Source organism: Lampris incognitus, chromosome 13, assembly GCF_029633865.1.
Source record: "Lampris incognitus isolate fLamInc1 chromosome 13, fLamInc1.hap2, whole genome shotgun sequence".
NCBI lineage: Eukaryota > Metazoa > Chordata > Actinopteri > Lampriformes > Lampridae > Lampris > Lampris incognitus.
This window is the reverse complement of record NC_079223.1, coordinates 48,570,855-48,594,197: the sequence shown is the minus strand read 5'-3', so window position 1 is coordinate 48,594,197 and position 23,343 is coordinate 48,570,855. Positions and strand designations below refer to the sequence as shown.

Sequence of the window (23,343 nt, the reverse complement as noted above, 5' to 3'; positions counted from 1 at the left end):
GTGGCATGGTGGTCTGTTCTGTTGCCTGTCAACACGGAGATCAGCTGTTTGAATCCCCGTGTTGCCTCCGGCTTGGTCGGGCGTCCCTACAGACACAGTTGGCCATGTCTGCGGGTGGGAAGCAGGATGTGGGTATGTGTCCTGGTCACTGCACTAGCACCTCCTCTGGTTGGTCGGGGCGCCTGTTTGGGGGGGGGGGGACTGCGGGGAATAGCGTGATCATTCCACGTGTCCCCCTGCTGAAACTTCTCACTGTCAGGTGAAAAGAAGCGGCTGGTGACTCCACATGTATCAGAGGAGACGTGGTAGTCTGCAGCCCTCCCCGGATCAGCAGAGGGGGTGGAGCAGCGACTGGGACAGCTCAGAAGAGTGGGGTAATTGGCCAAGTGCAATTGGGGAGAAAATCCAAAAAAACATTCACGCTTGCTGAAAAGCCGTATGAGCTTTAAGGGCAGATGCAGAAGGGTGTGTGGAGGTGGAGGGAAGACCAGTACCTGTCCTCAGTCCCATTAGACTGAACTAGAACAGTCCTGTGTCTGAAAAGCTTCTTTTTTGTGTAGTCATTCAGAAAAGCTGTGGCAGTGTTTGTACTTGGCCTCACTCAAACAAAATGTTTCATTGCGGTGTCAGTGTGTGTCAGTTTACTTTTCCTCTGAATGTGTTGGTTCTTATTTCTTTCTCTCCACTTTCAGCTGTACAAAGGGCGCATCAACGCAACCAGCCACATCATCCAGCACTCCATGTACGGAGCAGGTCACAAGTACCGCACCCTCCACCTGCCGATCTCCACCACCCTGAACGAAGTCCTGGACAGAGTATCTGGTAGGCCTTTCCTTCCACTTTCGTTTCTTCTCATGAACCTAGTCATCTAGTCGACCACATACAGAGTAGTAATGGACTGTACTGTGGGAGAGAAGGTCTGTACTGAGTACTGACATGGTAATAGGACAGTCTCATGCATGTGGTTGGTCTATTAATCGTCTCTCAGCAACCAAATTTTTTTTCTTTTTTGGGGGGGATCCCCTCCCCCCCCCCCTTTTCTTCCCCAAATGTACTTACCCGACTCTTCTGAGCCGTCCCGGTCTCTGCTCCACCCCCTCTGCTGATCTGGGGAGGGCTGCAGACTACCTCATGCCTCCTCCGATACATGTGGAGTCACCAGCCGCTTCTTTTCACCTGACAGTGAGGAGTTTCACCAGGGGGATGTAGCACGTGGGAGGATCACGCTATTCCCATCAGTTCCCCCTCCCCCCTGAACAGGTGCCCTGACCGACCAAAGGAGGCGCTAGTGCAGCGACCAGGACACATACCCACATCCGGCTTCCCTCCCGCAGACACGGCCAGTTGTGTCTGTAGGGACACCTGACCAAGCCAGAGGTAACACAGGGATTTGAACCGGCGATCCCCATGTTGGTAGGCAAGGGAATAGACCACTACGCTATCCAGACGCCCTCAGCAACCAAATAATGAATTTGTGTACAGATTTTTTTTTTCAATTTCCCCCTTTTTCTCGTCCATTGTATCTGGCGAATTACCCCCAGCCGTCCTGGTCGCTGCCCCACCCCCTCTCTGCTGATCCGGGGAGCGCCCCGACCGACCAGAGGAGGCGCTAGTGCAGCGACCAGGACAAATACCCACATCCGACTTCCCACCCACAGACACGGCCAGTTGTGTCTGTAGGGACGCCTGACCAAGCCGGAGGTAACACGGGGATTCGACCCGGCGATCCCGTGTTGGTAGGCAGCGGAATAGACCGCTACGCTTCCCGGACGCCCTTTGTCTACAGATTTTAAGGTATCTTAAGCCATGGAGTCCTCCATGTGGCTCCTATTGGTTTTTCCCAGGCAATTACCAGAAGAATTCCCCTTTTATATTCCCACTTCTCAGCCTCATCGATCCGCCCTCAGCTGTTCAATGTGGAGCATGTCATCCTGTATTCTCTACGCTCTGATTGTGCACGCACGCGCGCGCGCACACACACGCACACACACACACACACACACAGTGTGTAAAATAAGGGAGACCCACTCCATGTGTGTTACTCGTCACTCAAGTGTTTGATCCCATCTGTGTCTCACTGGCTGCTCCAGTGTTAGCGGGCAGACATATTTGAGGTTAATGTCCCATGTCGGTCACCGAGCACTCATTGACTCAAGATGCACTCAACTGCACCACCTCTCAATTGCTCTCTCCTTTGTTAGGAAAAAACACAGTTTTGCATCTCTTAGAGATGTTTATGAAACTCACACACAGACACTGCGCTCTCACGCAAACACATTTTCCAGTTCAATTGTGTGTGTCTCTCGGTCTCCAGTTCCCAAGGCATGAATACTGACCTTTAGCATGAACTGCTGTGACTCCGTTTACATCCCAACCATGAGCAGCAAGGCCGAAGACTGCTGCTGTAGCGGTTAGCACTGAGAGTAGAGGATGGGCTTTAACCAGTGAACATTACAGAGATGGAGCATGACTCACACTTCACCCGAGGGTCTCTCTGTAATTGTACACTGTTGTGTTTGAACTCCATTAATGAAATGTACAAATATGTATACAAGCATCTGACATGTAGCTTTGATAGCAACAGCTACCATCGCGCACTACTACTACTACTACTACTACTACTACTTTCGACTGCTGCCATTAGGGGTCGCCACAGCGGATCATCCGTTTCCATCCTGCATCTTCCTCTTCCTGCATCTTCCTCTGTCACACCAGCCACCTGCATGTCTTCCTTCACCACATCCATAAACCTCCTCTTTGGCCTTCCTCTTCTCCTCTTCCCCGGCAGCTCCATATTCAGCATCCTTCTTCCAATATACCCAGCATCTCTCCTCCACACATGTCCACACCATCTCTCTTGCTTATTCTCCAAACCGTCCAGCCTGAGCTGTCCCTCTAATATATTCGTTCCTAATCCTGTCCTTCTTCATCACTCCCAATGAAAATCTTATCATCTTCAACTCTGCCACCTCCAGCTCCACCTCCTGTCTTTTCATCAGTGCCACTGTCTCCAAACCATGTAACATAGCTGGTCTCGCAACCATCTTGTAAACCTTCCCTTTAACTCTTGCTGGTACCCTTCTGTCACACATCACTCCTGACACTCTTCTCCACCCACTCCACCCTCATGCACTATCATGCACTGAGAGAGGGAAAAAAATGGTTCAGAACCATGGGGAAATGTCTTACTGCCTTTTAGAAGAACCTCTTACATACACGTCCCTCTGTCTGTGGTGGTAAAGTTTATCAGGGCGTTATCTTCTCATCAAGGTTGAGAATGCAGCGGTGAGGCTGCAGCACAAAGCCGTAGCAGAGCTAGCTGTTTACTGATGCCATGTGTGATGAATGTTTCTCCTCCTGGGACCTTGAGCAACAGATAGAAGTCCTGATATGCCACTGCTGTTATGACACTGTGTGTGTGTGTGTGTGTGTGTGTGTGTGTGTGTGTGTGTGTGTGTGTGTGTGTGTGTGTGTACACACGAAAGAGAGGACAGATGCGATATGGAATGAGGCTGTTGCACAGCGTGGACACACACTTAACAATTCTAATGATTCGTGGAGGCTCTTGGGGCTGAATCACTGGTCTTGAGTGGAATTGTTTCCATAGCGTCTGGAAGACGAGGCAATGATGAGACCGCATGAAACGAAGGATTTGGCACGATCATTGTAATAGTCTCATCATTTGGGTTTGTCACAATCTTTTCTCTGACAAATGCAGGAGTGCAATGTGATGAGTAAATATTTAAAAAATGTAAGCTGTAATATAATTAAAATTATTTCAGCCTGTTCATTTTGGGTGTGTGGCAGGGATGTTCATTTTGAACTCTTTTTCCTGACCGATAACCGACACTCATTAACCGATCATTAGCTGTTAACCGACAAGATTAAAATATACTATTTACAACGGACGAGTGTCTGTGAAATAATAATTTAAAAAAAAACAACAACAATATAACGAATGTTTTTTTCATACGAAGGGGTTTATTTTTACTTGTGCAGATAGCGGCATAAACCACAACAAGAGATCATGAGACCATCGTCACATCATTACACACCTGCAGCGCTACTGTGAAGGAAATAAAGCAGACCAACAGGGCTACATAAAAACTTTTTAACTTAAATAAATGTTTAAGTAAATTCCAAATAGTAGCCAGACTTTCTAAAGAACAAAAACAGATTAACGCACTGAATCCTCTGGCGCCAAGTGCGCTGTATAATCAGCATAATAGCCTAAATCTCCCGTGTAGCAAAATATTTAATAACTTATTAGAATAAAGAGCTAGTAGCCAGACTTCCATCCATCCATTATCCAAACTGCTTATCCTGCTCTCAGGGGTGCGGGGATGCTGGAGCCTATCCCAGCAGTCACTGGGTGGCAGGCAGAGAGACACTCAGGACAGGCCGCCAGACCGTCACACAGGGCCGACACACACACACACACGCGCACACACACACATTCACATTCACACCTAGGGACAATTTAGTACAGCCGGTTCACCTGACCTACATGTCTTCGGACTGTGGGAGGAAACCGGAGCCCCCGGAGGAAACCCACGGAGAGAACATGCAAACTCCACACAGAGGACGACCCGGGATGACCCCCAAGGTTGGACTACCCCGGGGCTTGAACCCAGGACCTTCTTGCTGTGAGGCGACCGCGCTAACCACTGTACCACCGTGCCACGTAGCCAGACTTTCTAATGTTTAAACAGATTAACGAAACAAAAACACACATTCATTCCTCTGGCTAATCAATTATCAAAAATAGCCAACAGATTAACAAAACGAAAACTTGTAGTCGCATTTTTGTTATTAGCTCTGTTGACTTTGTTATTGTTCAGTCGGACAGAGCAGCTGTAACTGTCCACCGTTGTTCAAGAAGTCTTGCAAACATGTCGCACACTGAATTCCATCTGGTTTTGCATGACTGGATGAGCTGGTGTTTCAGAAGTTTGATTTGTTTTTGTTTGAGGTTCTTGATCATACAGTCATAACTCTGCACAAACAAATTTAGTCTGATAGGTCCAGATGTGTGCCAGATTAGCTGCAGGCAGAAAGACACAAACAAACACACATGTGACAAAATGTGACAAACCCTACAGGCAGGAATAATGACAGTAGAAGTAGAAGGATTAGTAATGTATACAACAGACTCTCTGCCAACACTGATGTATATGAGTGCTAATGACAGGGCAGGTGTGGTGTGATATCAGAATCTTTTCTCTTAATAACTAATACCCCCCCCCCAACCCAAGCAACCACCACCACCTCTACTTGCTTTTACTGTTTCCATCATTTTCTGTTTTTATATGAGCTAAACTTGCCTTTCCCTTTGTATTTCATTGGGACCACTGTGGAAATGTCTCGGACTTCATTACAACACCCGTGATGATTGTGTCTGTACTGTTTTCCCTTTTTGTCATGTTTTTACATAAATCAATGGTTAATCATCTCGTTTCTTTCTCCCAGACACCCCAAGCATCACGGCCAAGCTCATCAATGAGCAGAAAGAAGACAAAGAAAAAAAGAACCATGAGGAGAAAGAGAAGATGAAAGCTGACAGCGGTTTCCAAGACAACTACAGTGTCGTCGTGGCCTCAGGTGTTTGGTTCAGTTCCATATTACTTCTTTTGACCAATCACAGCCAGCCTTTTCACTCATCAGCCAATCTTTGTTGGCCATCATGTCCCCGCCCATCACTCTGCCTGCCAATTGGCTGGAATGTGAATAGTTTAGCCTGTTTACCCACAAAAAAATTAACATTGCCATGTTGAGCACTTGGCAGAGCCTCTGGGCCTGTGTTGGTCTCATTTAGTGAAAAGAAATCAGATGTTTTCACTCTCGACATGTGAATGATAATGAATACTAAATGGAAAAAGGGCTTGAAGCCAGAGCAGTTTAAGGAGCATTTGGCAGCAATGAGTATAAGGCCCGAGTACTAAGTATCTAATTTGCATTAAGTGTCCAAGAATGGAATTTATAACTGTCATGGATTTCATATGTAGGTAATGTAATCCCTCTTGTGCCATTGTATCTGGTAGTCTTTATCTTCAACAAATGATCATCATCAGAGAAGAAGAGAAGAAAAAAACAGAAGAATTAAAACCATTTTGCTCTTGATAAGCTTCTGTCTATCCAAAACACTTACCTGAATTGGTATTAATACTTGCTGGGCTGGAAGGCTGTCTCTAAATTACACTAGACAAGGCATGGCAAATTTATTTGTGTAGCACATTTCAGCAACTAGGCAGTTCAGAGTCTCATCTCATCTCATCATCAGCCACTTCTCCGGGGTCGGGTCGCCGTGGCAGCAAGCTAAGTAGGGCACTCCAGATGTTCCTCTCCCCAGCAACGCCCTCCAGCTCCTCCTGGGGGATCCTAACACGTTCTCAGGCTAGATTGGACATGTAGTCCCTCCAACGAGTTCTGGGTCTACCTCGGGGTCTCCATCCGGTTGGACGTGCCCGGAAAATCTCCAAAGGAAGGCACCCAGGAGGCATCCTAATCAGATGCCCAAACCACCTCAACTGGCTCCTTTCAACGCGAAGGAGCCGCAGCTGTACTCCGAGCTCCCTCCAGATGTCTGAGCTCCTCACCCTATCTCTAAGGCTGAGCCCAGACACCCTATGGAAGAAACTCATTTCAGCTGCTTGTATCCGCGATCTCGCCCTTTTGGTCACTACCCAAACCTCATGACCATAGGTGAAGGTTGGAACGAAGATTGACTGGTAAATTGAGAGCTTTGCCTTCCGGCTCAGCTCCCTCTTCACCACAACGGTCCGGTACAATGTCCGCATTACTGCTGATGCTGCACCAATCCTCCTGTCAGTCTCCCGCTCCATCCTACCCTCACTCATGAACAACACCCAGAGATACTTGAACTCCTTCACTTGAGGCAACAAGTCATCCCCAACCCGGAGGGAGTAAGCCACCATTTTCCGGTAGAGAACCATGGCCTCAGACTTGGAGGTGCTGATTTTCATTCCAGCCATTTCACACTCAGCTGCAAGCTGCCCCAGTGCTTGCTGGAGGTTGCGTTCTGATGAAGCCAACAAAACCACATCATCTGCGAAGAGCAGAGATGCAATTCTGAGGTTCCCCAAACCGTCACACTCCTCAGCTTGGCTGCGCCTTGAGATCCTGTCCTTGAATATCACAAACAGAATTGGAGACAAGGGACAACCTTTGCGGAGTCCGACATCCACCGAAAACGTGTTTGACTTTGTGCCAAGAATGCGGACACAGCTCTCACTTTGGGTTATACAAGAACCGGATGGCTTGCAGCAACTGCCGCGATACCCCATACTCCCACAGTACCCCCCACAGAGTGCCCTGAGGTACATGGTTGTAAGCCTTCTCCAAGTCCACAAAACATATAGACTGGCTGGTCAAACTCCCATGCCTCCGTCAGCACTTCCGCAAGGGTAAAGAGTTGGTCCGTTATTCCACGGCCAGGACGAAATTCGCATTGTTCCGCCTGGATCTGAGGTTCAACAATTGGTCGGAGCCTCCTTTGCAGCACCCTAGAGTAGACTTTCCCAGGGAGGCTGAGCAATGTGTTGCCCCGATAATTGGAGCACACCCTCCGGTCCCCTTTTTTAAATATGGGAACCACCACCCCAGTCTGCCACTCCACAGGTACTGTCCCTGACCTCCACGTGACACTGAAGAGGCTTGTCAGCCATGCTGGTCTATTCCAGTGTGGCACATCTTCATGGAAATCTTTTCTTACCAAAGACCGCCTTTGCCTCAGTGGGTGCAATGGCATCGATAACATTTGTAATTTTAGAATTGAAATTATCTACAAGCTCATTGGCTGAGACCTGAGAGAGGGCAGGGCAAGTGTGGAAGAAAAAGCCTGAATAAATATTTCACTGGTGCTTTCAGTGATATGCAGTTTTGTGATTACCTCTGTTTGAATATTTGTGTGCATGGGGATTGTACACTCAAAGAGAACATAGGAATGATTCGAAGAGACTAAGCAAATCAATTATTCTGTGTCTATCTCCCTCAGGGTTAAAGTCTCAGTCGAAGCGTGCCCTCTCCACACCACCCCGCCCACCTTCTCGGAGGGGCCGTGTGATGAGTGACAAGCTGACTGCTACCTCCAATGTGGACCCCGCTGCCAAAACCATCAGCGTGCCTGTCTTCCACCTCTACCACAAGTTGCTTCCAGGTAGTGAGTGATTTTATACACACACACACACACACACACACACACACACACACACACACACACACACACACACACACACACACACACACACACACAGCCTCCCAAGCCACCAACCTGTATAGTGCCAAGGGAAGCCCATTGATCTGACCTTGCGTAACGAAGCTTTAATATCCATCTGAGTCAATTTCTTAGGCTTTGTAGGCTTACTGTCCTTTGGCCAAACACAGTGTAATACTGCAACCCTGGGCTGCCTGGATAAATGTGCCGGCGTATATTCAGTAGTAGGTCAAAAAATCAGTTGCGGGAGGTGCTATGTGGAAAAAGGTTCAATACGATTTCAGAGAGATTAAACACATATTACCTTTTAATATTAAAGCCACATCATATTTAATACAAACCCGCATAAGCATCTACCCTGGCTGTGAGAAACCTTGCAGAGATCCATAGAACGTTTACGTTATCCAGAGTAGCACACACACTAACAGTTTGAGGTATTTACTGCAAGTTTTGCAGTCTGTGGATATTTAGTTTTACTTGTAGTCAGTGATCAAATTAATGGTAATTGAGAGGAGGATGCTTTGTCAAACTGGCAGAGTTGTTGTGATTCCAGGTCCTATAATTTCTTCAGTGAAGATAAACCTGGATTGTCGTTCTGCCATAAAAGACACTTATTTGTTCACTGCTGCTAAGTATGACCTACTGTATGACTGACGATGAAAGATGTTCTTCAGAAAGGTCAGGATTATAATAAAATTCCTACTGGGAACAACATCTTCCTTTGTGTTTGTATCTAGTTTAATTAGCAAGCTAAGTTATTGGTAAGAGGACACAGTCAGGTATTGTGTTTATTAAGAGGGAGGCACAGGGACACACGGGTGTTTTATAAATATGACTTTTACAGTCTTTTTAAGACTGGACATCAAAGAAAGATGGGGTAGAGGTCTCAGGCTGGACCCTGCAGTCAGGCAGGAGCCTGTATGGAACCCGCGATCTGACTGAGCTACCAAGACAAGTAAAGTCAAATTTATTCGTGTAGTCTGAAATCACAATTTAATTTCAAAGGGCTGTGCAATGAAAAATTACATTCTGTACAATGTACGACACTCCTTATCCCAAGACCCTTGATTCATATCAGGGAAAGTCTCGTCAGGAAAAAAATGGGAGAAATGTCAGGAAGAGCATCAGAGGAGGGATCCCTGTTCCAGAACTGATAGACATGCAATAGATGCCGAGCAGATAAGCAGTGCCGGATTTAAAATAACCAATCAATGAGGTGCTAAATAAATACATACACAGTGAAATAGCGCAGAATATGTTCGATTAATACGTAAGTTATAGCAAACAAGCAAAGCTTAATGATTATATTAAGTTTCGCCACCTGGCGACATGGTTATACCTCTATGGATGTAATGTTGAGTGCCTGTTCATGTGCTGCCATGATCAGAGCCTCTGTGCTGTCCATATGACTAGCCTTTTCTAGCTGCTGGTAGGATTGCTTGATGTCAGCCACTCCCATCTATCTGCCGATGATAAATCCCACGAAGGGGCTTGGTCTTCCACGATGTGTTTTCTTCTTCCTCGTCAACCACTGTCATCTACCGCCTGAGGTTCTCACTGAGCAGTTTGTCCTGGGGGGGCATCTTACAGATGTACTTTGGATGCTCCTTGTTTCATCCTGGATGGTGGCTCTGACGCTCACCAATCCTCAGCCCTCCTCTGTTCAAGATTCAAGATTACTTTATTTGTCCCGAGGGAAATTTTTCTTGGACATAAGGGCTGCCACATAAAAATACATACAGTATAGTGCAGTAACAGACGTAAAGTGCATAGCACAGACATAAAGTACATTCAAATGCGTGCAACACAGCCCCTCATTTTACACTCTGCTTATCTCCTGAGTTTAGAAGATTCACTGATAGAGGGATGAAGGAATTTTTATACCTGTTCAGGTATCTTTTCCAGTATTTAACTGGAACCCTGTAGTGTCTACCTGATGGAGCAGTCCATATTCTGAATACAGGACATGAGAGGGGTCAGCGATAATTTTCCGAGCCTGTTTAGCTATTGTCTTCTCAAAGAGCATTTGGAGGGAGGGATGCTCCCTCACCCCCATCACTTTCATTGCTGTGTGGACCAGTCTGTTCATGTGTGATTTTAACTTAACTGATATGTTACCAAACCAAGCTGAAATTCCGTAACTTAATATACTCTCCATCACAGCATGATAAGATAACGTCATCACCCTCTGTCCAACCCCAAACACCCTGAGTCTGCACAAAAAGTAGAGTCACTGTTGGATTCTAGTATATACTGGATTCACATGGGCATTCCAAGACAGATTAATAATAATAATAATAGTAATAATAATAATAATAATAATAAACTTTATCTGTATAGCACCTTTCATACATAAAATGCAGCTCAAAGTGCTTTACATTAAATTATTACAGTCAACATGTACACCCAAGTATTTGTAAGAATGGACCTGGGTAATACAAGCATTATGGATCCGTAGTTCAGAATGATCCCCGAGATGCCCTGGCTCAAAAATGTCTTCTATTTTCTTAGTGCTCACAATAAGATGGTGATCATCATACCATTGTACAAACTTGTCAACCTCTGAACTAAAGCCAGAAAGGGCAGTGTCTGTATCCGTAAGTCCCAAGATGGTGGTTTCATCAGAAAACTTGACAATAAAAGTGCAGGGATGACTGTATGTTCAATCATTAGCATATAATGTAAACAGAATAGGAGAACTCGCACATTCTTGAGGAATGCCTGTATTAATGACTTTCGAATCAGACAATGTCTGTTTCGCTTGGACCTGCTGGGAGCTGTTGGTCAAAAAGGAGTGATACCACCTGGTGATATATAGGTTAACAGACATCTGTCAGTGCTTACTGAGATGGATGTGTGGCTCTATGGTATTAAAAGCAGAGCCGAAGTCTACAAACAGCAGTCTGACATAGGCCTTGGGGTTTTCAAGGTGTTGCAAAATAGTGTGTTTGGGGTTTTCAAGGTGTTGCAAAATAGTAGTATTGCATCATCACCACAATTGTCTTTATAGGCAAACTGATAAGAATCTAGCTGTCCATTTAAGAAAGAAGAGAGCCACTTTATTTTGTCATTGTTTTCTTAAAACGAATTGTATTGTTACAACAGATTTGTTCTCTGACATTTAACCCATCCTAGTGTATAGGAGCAGTGGGCAGCTGCAGCACCCGGGGACCAACTCCAGTTCCATTCTTTCCATTGCCTTGGTGATGGACAAAAGCAGGAGTATTAACCCTAACAGCCTTTCTAGCTGTCCATTTATTTTTTACTTCAGCTTCCACACCATAATCTTTTCCAGACACTTCTTTACAATAGAGTTCGAGGCTACTGGTCTATAGTCATTATTTCCTGGGGAACATGCTTTTTTGGAAGATGAGTAATAATTGCCTTTTCCAGAGAAATGGAACTATATGTGAATCAACAGACCTTTGAAAGACAGAGACCCATGCAGGTGTAAGTTCCTCTTCTGCTGAGACACCATCAGGTGTTGTTGCCTTATTGGTGTTTGTTCTTTTAAATCGTCTTTTGACTTCTTTGGACTTCTTTCCTTTGTATTTTCTAGCTTCTCATGTTCATTTTTCCTGATGTTGCCATCGCTCGAGATTATTACATCAATCACTACTGCTGTCTTCTGTTCCTTGTCAACCACCACAATGTCTAGTTGGTTATTCAGCACCTGCTTCTCAGTCTGGAACTTGAGGTCCCACTGGATCTTAGCTCTGCCATTCTCAACCACCTTTGGCGGTGTCTCCCATTTGGATTTGGGGCTTCCGGTCTGTATTCAGTACAGATATTCCTGTACACTATCCCAGCCACTTGGTTATGCTTTTCAGTGTACGCTTACCCAGCTAGCATTTTACACTCTGCTACTAAGTGCTGGACTGTCTCAGGGACATCTTTGCACAGCCTGCATCTTGAGTCTTGTTTGGTGTGATAGAGCCCTGCCTCAATCAATCTGGTGCCGAGTGCCTGTTCTCATGCTGCTATGATCAGAGCCTCTGTGCTGTCCTTCAGTCCAGCCATTTCTAGCCACTCGTGATGACTGGTAGGGCATACATGTTGATGGCATGGATCTTATTCTTCCCATTGAGCTGGCTCCTCAGGACCTGCCTCATTCTCTGGAGGTATTTGGCTGTAGCTGACCTTTCTGCCTCCTCGTGGTTTCCATTTGCCTGTGGAATACCTAGGTACTTGTAACAGTCCTGTATGTCTGTTATCCTGCCATCTGGTAATTCAGTCCCTTCAGTGCTCACCACATTTCCTCTTTTTGCCACCATTTGGCCGCACTTGTCCAGTCCGAATGACATCCCCATGTCATCACTGTAGATCCCGATGAGGTGGATCAGCAAGTCAATGTCTCGCTCATTCCTGGCATACAGCTTGATATATCATCCATGTATAGGAGGTGGCTGATGGTAACTCCACTTCTGAACCTGTGTCCATATCCACTCTTTGTGATGATCTGACTGAGGGGGTTCAGGCCTATGCAGAACAGCAGCGGGGATAGTGCATCACTTTCGTATATGCCACATTTGATGGTTACCTGTGTGGTTCTCTTTGAGTTGGCCTCTAGTGTTGTTTTCAGCTGCTGCACTGAGTTCTCGATGAAGGCTATTAGTGTCCTGTTGGCTTTGTATAAAGCCAAGCACTCCAGTAACCAGGTGTGGGGCATTGAATCGTAGGTTTTCTTGTAGTCAATCCAGGCTGTGTTCAGGTTTGTCTGTCTGGTCTTAGAGTCTTGGGTGATTGCTCTATCCACCAGTAGCTGATGCTTTGCCCCTCTGGTGTTGTTCCCAATTCCTTTCTTAGTTTCGTTCATGTATTGACTTATGTGCCCATTCAGCTTAGCTGCTATGATGCCCGACAGGATCTTCCATGTTGTGGAGGCAGGTTATCGGCTGGTAGCTTGAATGTGTTGTACTCTTGTGGGGATCCTTCATGCTCAGTATTGTTCTCCCCTTTGTTAGCCAGTCAGGGTGAGACCCTGATGTTAGTAGCTGGTTCAGAGGGAAGACTGCCCCCTACTCGCCCACCAATATCACTTCCAGAAGCAACTCAGTTTTCCCAGGAGGTCTCCCATCCAAGTACTAAATCAAGCCCATACTTACTTAGCCTCTGTCATTCGGTGTGTGTGTGTGTGTGTGTGTGTGTGTGTGTGTGTGTGTGTGTGTGTGTGTGTGTGTGTGTGTGTGTGTATATATATATATATATATATACGGATACAGGAAAAAAGATTTTAATGCAAAAAAATATCAACACAGATACAGGAAAAAAGATTTTCCTGTATCCGTGTTGATATTCCGCTCCTCAATAGTCAAGCACTCAACACCATTGACGGTTTCGGGGGGGAAAAAACCGCTATATATATACGTATATATATATATATATATATATACACACACACACACACCGAATATATATATATTACTAGGATGCCTGGATGATGGGGTCTTTCATTACACTATAGAGCAGATAACTGAATGTACCTTTCAAAGGCGTAACAGTAAGAGATGTGTGTTAATAATGTAATATTGTGTGCATGTAAATGTAGCCAAAGTCAACTTCAGCACCACTCTTTATCAAATGTTGTCACTGGAGTTGACCTATCAACTCCCAAGTTCACCAGCGAGTGTGGCTGTCATGTAACACTCCTCCACCACACACACACACACACACACACACACACACACGTGCTCATACACTCATGGTAACCTATCAGTGCCAATGTTTGGTTGAGTGTTAACGTGATGTGCCTCGTTTCTTCCTTCCCCTGAAGGTCAGCCCCTCCCAGCTGAGATGACCCTGGCCCAGCTACTGACCCTGCTGTATGATCGCAAGCTACCGCAGGGCTACCGTTCCATCGACCTGACTGTCAAACTGGGTTCAAAGGTCATCTCTGACCCCGGTCTCTCCAAGACGGATTCCTTCAAGAGGCTACGCACAGAGAAAGGTAAAGAAAAGCTCCAGAGTGTAGATGTACGGTGCATGTGGATCTTCCAGCCCAAAAGGGTTATAAATTGTTGGACCATTATACCACCGTTCTCATGACTTTTTAGCCAGTTATTTTCTAAAATTCGCAAGCTAAAAATCTGAATTCCTCATTAAATTCCATCACTGCTTTGCTTTTGTTGCCAAAGCTAGTGTTGTCTAGCTGGAAATGACACTAAGCCCCGAATAATACACATGCATGCGGTTTTCTTCATGTCATCAGTTTTATTTGACCGTGTTGACAGTGCACTGCACATTGAACTCGGCAGAGTAAAGAGCCTGGCACTGAACTGATCTTTTACTGTAATATTGGCAGATTACTCATTGAGGTAGTGTTTGTTAATTCTGCCAGAGTACTGTGTAGACATCCCTGTCAGGATGTTTATAGAGCTTCTGTTTTCCCATTCTGCTGCTCTGATGATTTTACAAAAAAATGAATACAATGACTATGGATTAGCCTCATCAATTTGAGTATTTATTGATCCAGGTGTGTGTGTACTGCTACGGGTGAGAAGGTTTGTACGTTGAATTAAATGGGTCAGGCTGCAGTAGAAATCCAGGCCAGCAGGTTGGAAGCTTTTCCTCCATTCATTCTAATGGACATTTACTTTGGGTCTTCAGCTTGCTCCACCCGGGTTATTACTGACACTGGAAAACAAGCAAATAAATAATGTAAAGATGCCTTGAAGCCTGAAAGGTTTTGGAGTGGCCTTGTGAATGGACCACCCAATCACAGTCTCTCCTCTTCCTCTTGTTTTTGGCCTTTTGTGAACAAAAGCTTTTACATTCTTTTACTTTAGACTCATCTAATATAGATGGACCTTTCAGATGTTACTGTAACGTTCACAGTTGCACAGTGTCAGGTAGAAAGGCAGCGCTGACATCAGGCAAAACCAGTGTTGCTTTAGAGCGGCGTTCCTCAGTGTGTGCCCCAAAGTGTGTGGGGTTGGTGGGCGGTGAAAAGAGTTTGTTTTTCTTCCAGGATTGCTATCCAGAATGGACCATCGGTAGAACTGGCACTTGTTCAACATTGCGATCATTGTTTGGGCCATATACTGAGCCAGAATATGTGAGCAGAACGGCACAGTTGAACACACTTCAAGGCAACATCTAGAGAACAATGTGGTGTTGCTTCACGCTACGCGAAGAAGACCTGCAAAACTGACGGTGGGGCGAGTTTAATCCAGACCAAGCAATGCTTCCTGCAGTTGGGTTGGATCAGGTTCCTACCACAAACGAACCGTGCCAGAGTTCATTTGTAACCGGACCGAGACCACCTCTTCAGCGAGGTTTCGGTCCGGTTGATTTGGTCTGCACCTGAGTGCAATTGCTGTGTTGACACCTGTCCAAATGAACTGCACCAAGGGGGTAAACGCTCCAGGGTTCGAAAAGGTGGTGTGAAAGCGGCCTGAGTTTACAAGAATTTGCCAAATTTTAAGATTTGTGGCAAACAAAGATAAACAGGCTACATACATGCTTGTTAAACAGGTGGTTTTATGAAGTACTTAGTGGCCATTTACTTTTTATTGCACTAACAGTAACGAGCCTAGTTGTCTTCTACTCGAGTGATCTTCGTTACCTTCACCTCAGCTGGTTTTCTGCGTCCCCCCCCAGCCCCAGTGCTCTTTTCGTTTTTTGGAATTTCTCCCCAATTGTACTTGGCCAATTACCCCGCTCTTCCGAGCCGTCCCGGTCTCTGCTCCACCCCCTCTGCTGATCCGGGGAGGGCTGCAGACTACCACCAGACTACCCCAGTTCCCCCTCCCCCCCGAACAGGCGCCCTGACCGACCAGAGGAGGCGCTAATGCAGCGACCGCGACATATACCCACATCCGGCTTCCCACCCACAGACACGGCCAATTGTGTCTGTGAGGAAGCTCGACCAAGCCGGAGGTAACATGAGGATTCGAACCGGCAATCCCCATGTTTGTAGGCAATGGAATAGACCGCTACGCTTCCTGGATACCCAGCGTCTGTGCTCTTTTGTTGGCTGTGTGTGTATGTTGACCATACACTGAGCATGCAGCTTCACTCGGGCAAAGAGGAGAGGACTGACAAGCAGCACCACCATAAAGGACGAACTAGAAAATCAATATGTGGCGGTCAATGTTGATATTGTGGCGGGCCGCCACAAATAAATCAGTGTATGGGAAGCACTGCTGGAGCCCCGTGTCACGTGCTGCTGGGGTACGGTGTGTGGAACATGTTAAGTGCTCTCCAGCCTGGCAGCGAGAGCTCGGTAAGTAAAGCAGCGCTGATGTTGACAGCGCATGCCGGGCAAGTCGAGCTGTCTGGGCATGCAAATGCGCAACGACAAGCGCAATCCAAACAGGAAGCCCGATCATAAGGTTCTGTTCACCTCTCACTCGTTCTGCCGTGTTCACTGAGCCCAAATGGATTGCAGCGTGCCGCTTCCCTCTTTCTGCGGCGCTCCATTAAGAGACCGTACACCGACACAAAAGCGCCCGCATCGCTCCTTTCTCTCTTCTAGCCTTTCTTGTTCCCGCGAGCTCACCTGGTCGGGGTTCACGGAGAGCCGTGCTTGGTGGAGTGACTGCAAAGCGGATAATATTCTTTCTTTGTGTGGGTGTATGATGTTTAGTCTGCTCAGTGCCAGCCTGCCAGGCCTCGGGCTGTTTATTGCCCTCCTCAACACGGGGGCACTAATTGCTTGTGCTCTCACTACTCTATAAGGAGGTTAGGTCGAACTTATATTTTTTGTAAAGTGGTGCACAAAGACAGGGCACATCCATGTTTGCATTGCACTTTTCTACACCTCATACGTTCACTCTTGGCCGCTGCAGCCATATGTGGGAGAACGGTGATCTTTCACGCCGAGAGTCTTGTCCTTTTCTTGTCTCCAGCTTGTTGACCTGATAGGCAGGGCTGCCACCATGACATTTAGTTGATGATTAACTGATACAATTAATCATGATCAGCGATTTGTCTTTTCTTTTTTTTGCCCCCCCCCCCTTTTCTCCTCAATTGTGCTCGGCTAATTACCTCACTCTTCTGAGCCGTCCCGGTTGCTGCTCCTCCCCCTCTGCAATCTACTGCCGCAGACTACCACATGCCTCCTCCGATACATGTGGAGTCGCCAGCTGCTTCTTTTCACCTGACAGTGAGGAGTTTCACCTGACTCGACCGCAGTTGTGAAGATGTCTGTTTTCCTGGTCATTCGTACTGATTGTCAAATTTTTGCAGCATTTCTTTAAATGCTGGTTTGTCAACCGTACTGAACAGCTGCATTTCTTTTTTCTTTTTTTTTTTTCTTTCAGATTTTTCCCTTTTCTCTCCCAATTTGGTTTTTAGTTCAAATACCCACCCTCGTACTGCATGTGTTTGCCAACTGCATCTCTCTGGCCGGCAGTCTCGAAGGAGACGCCTCCCCACTTCCGTGACAAGGCGAATCCAGGCCGAACCACTGCTTTTTCCGACACACACAGAGACATTTTCATGTGACGAACACAAGCCGACTCCGCCCCCCTCTCGAAGACAGCGTTGCCAATTACTGCTGCTCCATCGAATCCGGCCATAAGTCGGATCTGACGAGACCGAGGCGCGAACCCCGGTCCCCAGTGGGCAACTGCATCGACACAAAGCCGATGCTTAGACCGCTACACCACCGCGGACAAACGGCTGCATTTCTTTGGCGATACACCGCATTACGCTGTCTGTTAACGTGTGCCGTCCGGTACTGTCACGTTTATATTTATACACTCGTCCGAAAGCTTCAGGAACAGCAGTTGCTGGGATGGAGCTGCGGCGGTGGCTGTCTTTCCAAGTTGGGAGAATTGGGTGGGTGGTGGATTAGTAGATGGTTTTTAAATGTGTGGTATTAGCGCTTCTGACCGCCACTTCTTTTTGCTGCAAATCCAACAAATGGCCTCCTCCAAGTTACTGGGCTCTCCTTTTTCATTTGGCTTAAAACCAACATGTGGCCACAGCGCTGCTGTGGGGTTCGGCTCTGCAACTACGTCCATGATGTTGATGTCAACACATGCTCGTCCAATATTATAGAATATTATATATAGAATATTAGAGAATATTACATATAGAATATTAGAGAATATTATATGTGGAATATTATAGAATGTTGTAGAATAAGCGTCTCAAGACAAACAGTTTGTTGGTGCTAATTCACCACTCGTGCCAGGGGCGCAACAAGATGGCGTCATTAAAAGAGCGCCAGTCAAACAACAGACGGAGGAAAACGAGGTGGAAGTAGTGATGAACATGACATGTCTGTTAGTTTCATCCAGCTGCTTTTCGACAAATGAATGGAAACGATTCTGACCATTATGCAGAATGATGGTGGTCAGGCGATGGTGTAATAATTGTGACAGCCCTACTGACAGGTCTTCTTCAGCGTTCAGGTTGTTGCTGATGACCCAACATGAGGGACCAGTAGCCCGCCTGTGTCATGTGGTCTCACAGAAACTGAAACTAGCTTTTCTCCCCTCCCATCTGAAACCTGGTGGCACAATAAAGAAAAATAGAAGTTTAAGGAGGCGGTGTCTCTCCTCATACTGGATATGCCACCCTGCAGTGTCCCCACGCCCTTCCTCCCCTCAGGATTCTTTACACATTTAAAGCTGAAACCGTAACTCATCATCGGGATGCTGTTTAGATATTCTTTGAGCGCACTGCCAACCTCCTGCTGCCGCCTTGTCCCATCCCTCCGGTAAGACGAGCGCCCTCCATCTCCGTCATGTCTAATCCTGTTTCAGAAGTCTAGACGGCACGAGCTCTGTTAGAAACCCTGTTATTCACAACCCTGGTGACTTTTTAATTCCCCACAGAGACAAAAGAAGAGAGATGGAGACCGCAACAAATCACGTCAGTTTGTGTAGTCCAATACCCTCAATTTACAAGATCATTTGATTTTTTTCCTCCAGGAGAGATGTTTGGCTCTTTCTGTAGATGACCTATCAATCGACCAACACTTTATATCATCATAAAATGACCGCATGTAAAAAAACTGGTGCGAAAAAACTAACAACGGGGTTAATGCTGCTTTTGGAGGAGTAGAAGATCTCTGCCTCTCCTGCCAGTGTTCAGTTGGGATGAATTTTTTTGCCCTCAGCAGATGTAAACAAGGATATTTGCGTCCTGTCCTTGACTTTTCCCTTTTTTCCTCATTTCCCCCCCTCCTTTTAATCAGCGAGCACCTCATCTAACGGTGGGGGCTGCCCTTTCACACACTCACAATAAGGCTTACTGATGTGTGAACCTCCCCCCGATCGAGATGCCACGATGGCCTCCGATGATGCTCCTCCCCTTACATCTCTCGCCTGGTTGCCTGAGCTCGATGAACGGAAGAGTAATGGACTGAAAGCTTCACTGGTCTCCCCTTCCCTCTTGCTCACTTCAGTCTGCTTATGAACAACGACTTACGGTGCACGCCGTATGACAGCACTCCTGTGCTGCAGTTGTGAATGGTGCAAAATAAGTTCTGTGGGTTTGTTTTTGGTTTTTTTTTTATGTAGGAGAGAGAATTACTCCATAGAGGGGTTGACTTTACCGCTGTTGTTTGCTCACCTCGGAGCTGCTTTTAGTTAGCCATCATACTAGTTTATACAGGAAATAGTGGAATAAATAAACATTATATCAATGTACGAGATTATCATATGACACTTTTTTGCATTCTTTTGTACTTGGCCAATTACTCCACAGGGTGGCACACTGGCCCAGTGGTTAGCGCTGTCACCTCACAGCAAGAAGGTCCTGGGTTCGAACCCCGGGGTTATCCAAACTTGGGGGCCGTCGCAGGTTTCCTCTGTGTGGCGTTTGCATGTTCTCTCCGTGTCTGCGGTGGGTTTTCTCCCGGTGCTCTGGTTTCCCCCACCATCAAAAAGACATGCATGTTAGGGTTAATACTCCTGTCTGTGCCCCTGACCAAGGCATGGCAAGACCAACTGGAGTTGGTCCCCGGGTGCTGCACGGAGGCTGCCCACTGCTCCTAGCTACACAGCTTGGATGGATTAAACGCAGAGGAAGAATTGCTCCGTGGGGATCAATAAAGTAGTAAAACAAAAAAGCTTCTTCCGAGCCGTCCCGGTCGCTGCTCCACCCCCTCTGCCAATCCGGGGAGGGCTGCAGACTACCACATGCCTCCTCCGCCGCTTCTTTTCACTTGACAGTGAGGTGTTTCACCAGGGGGACGTAGCGCGTGGGAGGATCACGCTATTCCCCACAGCCCCCCCACCCCCCCACCCCGAAAAGGGCGACCCGGCCGACCAGAGGAGGCGCTAGTGCCACGACCGGGACACATACCCACATTCGGCTTCCCACCCACAGACACGGCCAGTTGTGTCTGTAGAGATCCCTGACCAAGCTGGAGGAAACATGGGGATTCGAACCGGCGATCCCCATGTTGGTAGGCAATGGAATAGACCGCCACACTACCCCCTGCTTTTTTGCATTCTTAAATCAATACCCGTTGAAACTCTTTCAAATGTCCCAACACTTGTTTTGTTTTGATCAATTAACAGTGGGTCAGTTTTTTTCTTTTTAGTTGATGTCATTTAAAGAAGCCTAACTTAAAGGTCTTCATTAAGCGTCTCATCCTCTCGCTTTTGGGTTTTGACAGTCATCTGGGAAAGTTACAGTAACGCTCAGTCTGTTATTGACGCAATGGAAACAGTTTTGAGATAAGTTGGTTGAAGTGTGCCCTGTGATGGCCTGGCGGCCTTTCCAGGGTGTCTCCCCACCTGCCGCTCCATGACTGCTGGGATAGGCTCCAGCATCCCCGCCACCCTGAGAGCAGGGTAAGCAGTTTGGGTAATGGATGGATGGATGAAGTGCTCTTGCCTTGGATTTGTTTAACTGGTTAGTTCATTAAGAGTCACTAATCAGAATCATGTTTATTGGCCATGTAGGTTTACACACACATGGAATGTGTGTGTAAATGGTTCCGTGGCTCTCTGTGTATTTAACATAGAATAACAACACTACAACACAACAATCTTCACATATATACACGAGGACTGACTTATACAGGTGAAATAAGAGGTGATAAAGTGCAGCGGTGCAGAGAATATATCAGAGATCCTGAAATAGGTGTTAGCAGGTTACTTACGTACATGTCTGAGGTAGATGGACATGACAGAGTGTACCAGTATGCACACATTGTACAGTACAGTATATACAACATGTACGGTACAGTATATACAACATGTCGGATTTATTTGACAGTGTTAGGCGTTCATTTGACTGACAGCCCGTGGAAAGAAACTGTTTTTATATCTGGTTGTTTTGGGCTACAGTGCTCTGTAGCGCCTACCAGAGGGAGGGAGTTGGAACAGGTTGTGACCAGGGTTTGATGGGTCTGCAGTGATGTTGCCTGCCCGTTTCCTGAGTCTGGAGGTGTATAAGTCGTGAATGGGGGGCAGGTTGGCACCAATGATTTTCTCTGCAGTTTGTCCCTGTCCTGTTTGGTGGCTGAACCAAACCAGACAGTGATGGATGTGCAGAGGACAGACTGGACAAAACTGATTTTGACACCATCTATGCTCTCTTTCCAGTGGAACACTGTGACATGCTGAACGCTTGCCCGGAGGACGAGCCGATGACGCCTAGTGAGGAATGCCTGGATGCTGCCATCGACGAGTCCCTGCTAGAGACCAACCCCATCCAGTCCCCGTTGCAGGTGTTTGCTGGCATGGGCGGTCTTGCCCTCATTGCTGAGAGGCTGCCCATGCTCTACCCTGACGTCATCCAGCAGGTGAGGCCAGACTCCCAAGCTCACTGCAGCCATGGGCCAGCCAGTTAGAATGGCGTAGACATCAAGATGCTGAAAGAAGGTTGCTTGTGGTATTGAAGGTATCCATTGAAGTTTTACTTGTAGACAGCTCAGTTTTGTTGATGTTCAGAATTCGTCACCAAAACACAATGTGTGTCCTTCATGCCTAAAAGACATTTTGATTGCATTTCCTACCTCATAAAATAATTTGCAAAGCTTCTTTTTTTGATAGAATGCTTTGAAAGCTGAATTGTTGACATTGGTTTGCAAACTACTAATTTTCTTTTTGTTGGTGATTATGGCACATACTGCCACCAACTGCAACCAAAACATAGCATACAAAACTGATAAAAGGCTGTGACGCCGAGCCTCATCCATTGCCAGGGACTGCTTGTCCTGAAGGCTTTGCCATTAAGACTGAATGAGACAAGTCGTTCTCTGCTATGTGCTACCCTAGCACTACATTATGCCTAATAAATGAAAGTAAATGAACACTCTGAGCTCAAATTGAGAAAAGGGGAGCTCGGTCTGTCAAGAGGTGAGTAGCGAAATAGCTGCGATGGCATGAGAGAACTGCCAGGTGCTAAATCTATTTTGTTTGTCCTTATGTCCTCTCTTCTCTGCTCTTCTCCACCCTGCTTCCCACTTCTTGTAAAACGTTGCAGAATTGGGCTACCTCTTAATACGTGGAATCAGGCTCTTCAGCTGAGTCTAGTACTACTACTACTACTACTGCTGCTGCTGCTACTACTACTACTACTACCACTAGTACTTTCGGCTGCTCCTGTTAGGGGGCGCCACAGCGGATCATCTGTTTCCATCTCTTCCTGTCCTCTGCATTTTCCTCTGTCACACCAGCCACCTGCATGTCCTCCCTCACCACATCCACAAACCTCCTCTTTGGCCTTCCTCTTCTCCTCTTCCCTGGCAGCTCCATATTCAGCATCCTTCTCCCAATATACTCAGCATCTCTCCTCCACACATGTCCAAGCCATCTCAATCTTGGCTCTCTTGCTTTGTCTCCAAACCGTCCAACCTGAGCTGTCCCTCTAATATACTCGTTCCTAATCCTGTCCTTCTTCGTTACTCCCAGTGAAAATCTTAGCATCTTCAACTCTGCCACCTCCAGCTCCTCCTCCTGTCTTTTCATCAGTGTCACTGTCTCCAAACCATACAACATAGCTGGTCTCACAGCCATCTTGTAAACTTTCCCTTTAACTCTTGCTGGTACCCTTCTGTCACAAATCACTCCTGACACTCTTCTCCACCCACTCCACCCTGCCTGCACTCTCTTCTTCACCTCTCTTCTGCACTCCCCGTTATTCATGTATTCATGCAAATATAGACTCAGCTTTTCAGCAGAGTCTATATTTATCAGTTT

At 46.6% G+C, this 23,343-nt stretch overlaps 1 protein-coding gene across 1 annotated transcript in view; it reads left to right on the top strand.

The window, feature by feature from the left end:
• Positions 1-23,343, top strand: part of birc6 (baculoviral IAP repeat containing 6) — a 274,230-nt gene that overhangs the window by 125,342 nt on the left and 125,545 nt on the right. The window contains exons 56-60 of the mRNA XM_056291274.1: positions 693-822; positions 5,470-5,601; positions 8,015-8,176; positions 14,007-14,180; positions 21,745-21,944. Of these exons, the coding sequence (XP_056147249.1) occupies positions 693-822; positions 5,470-5,601; positions 8,015-8,176; positions 14,007-14,180; positions 21,745-21,944 (798 nt within the window). The remainder of the gene's footprint in view (positions 1-692; positions 823-5,469; positions 5,602-8,014; positions 8,177-14,006; positions 14,181-21,744; positions 21,945-23,343) is intronic.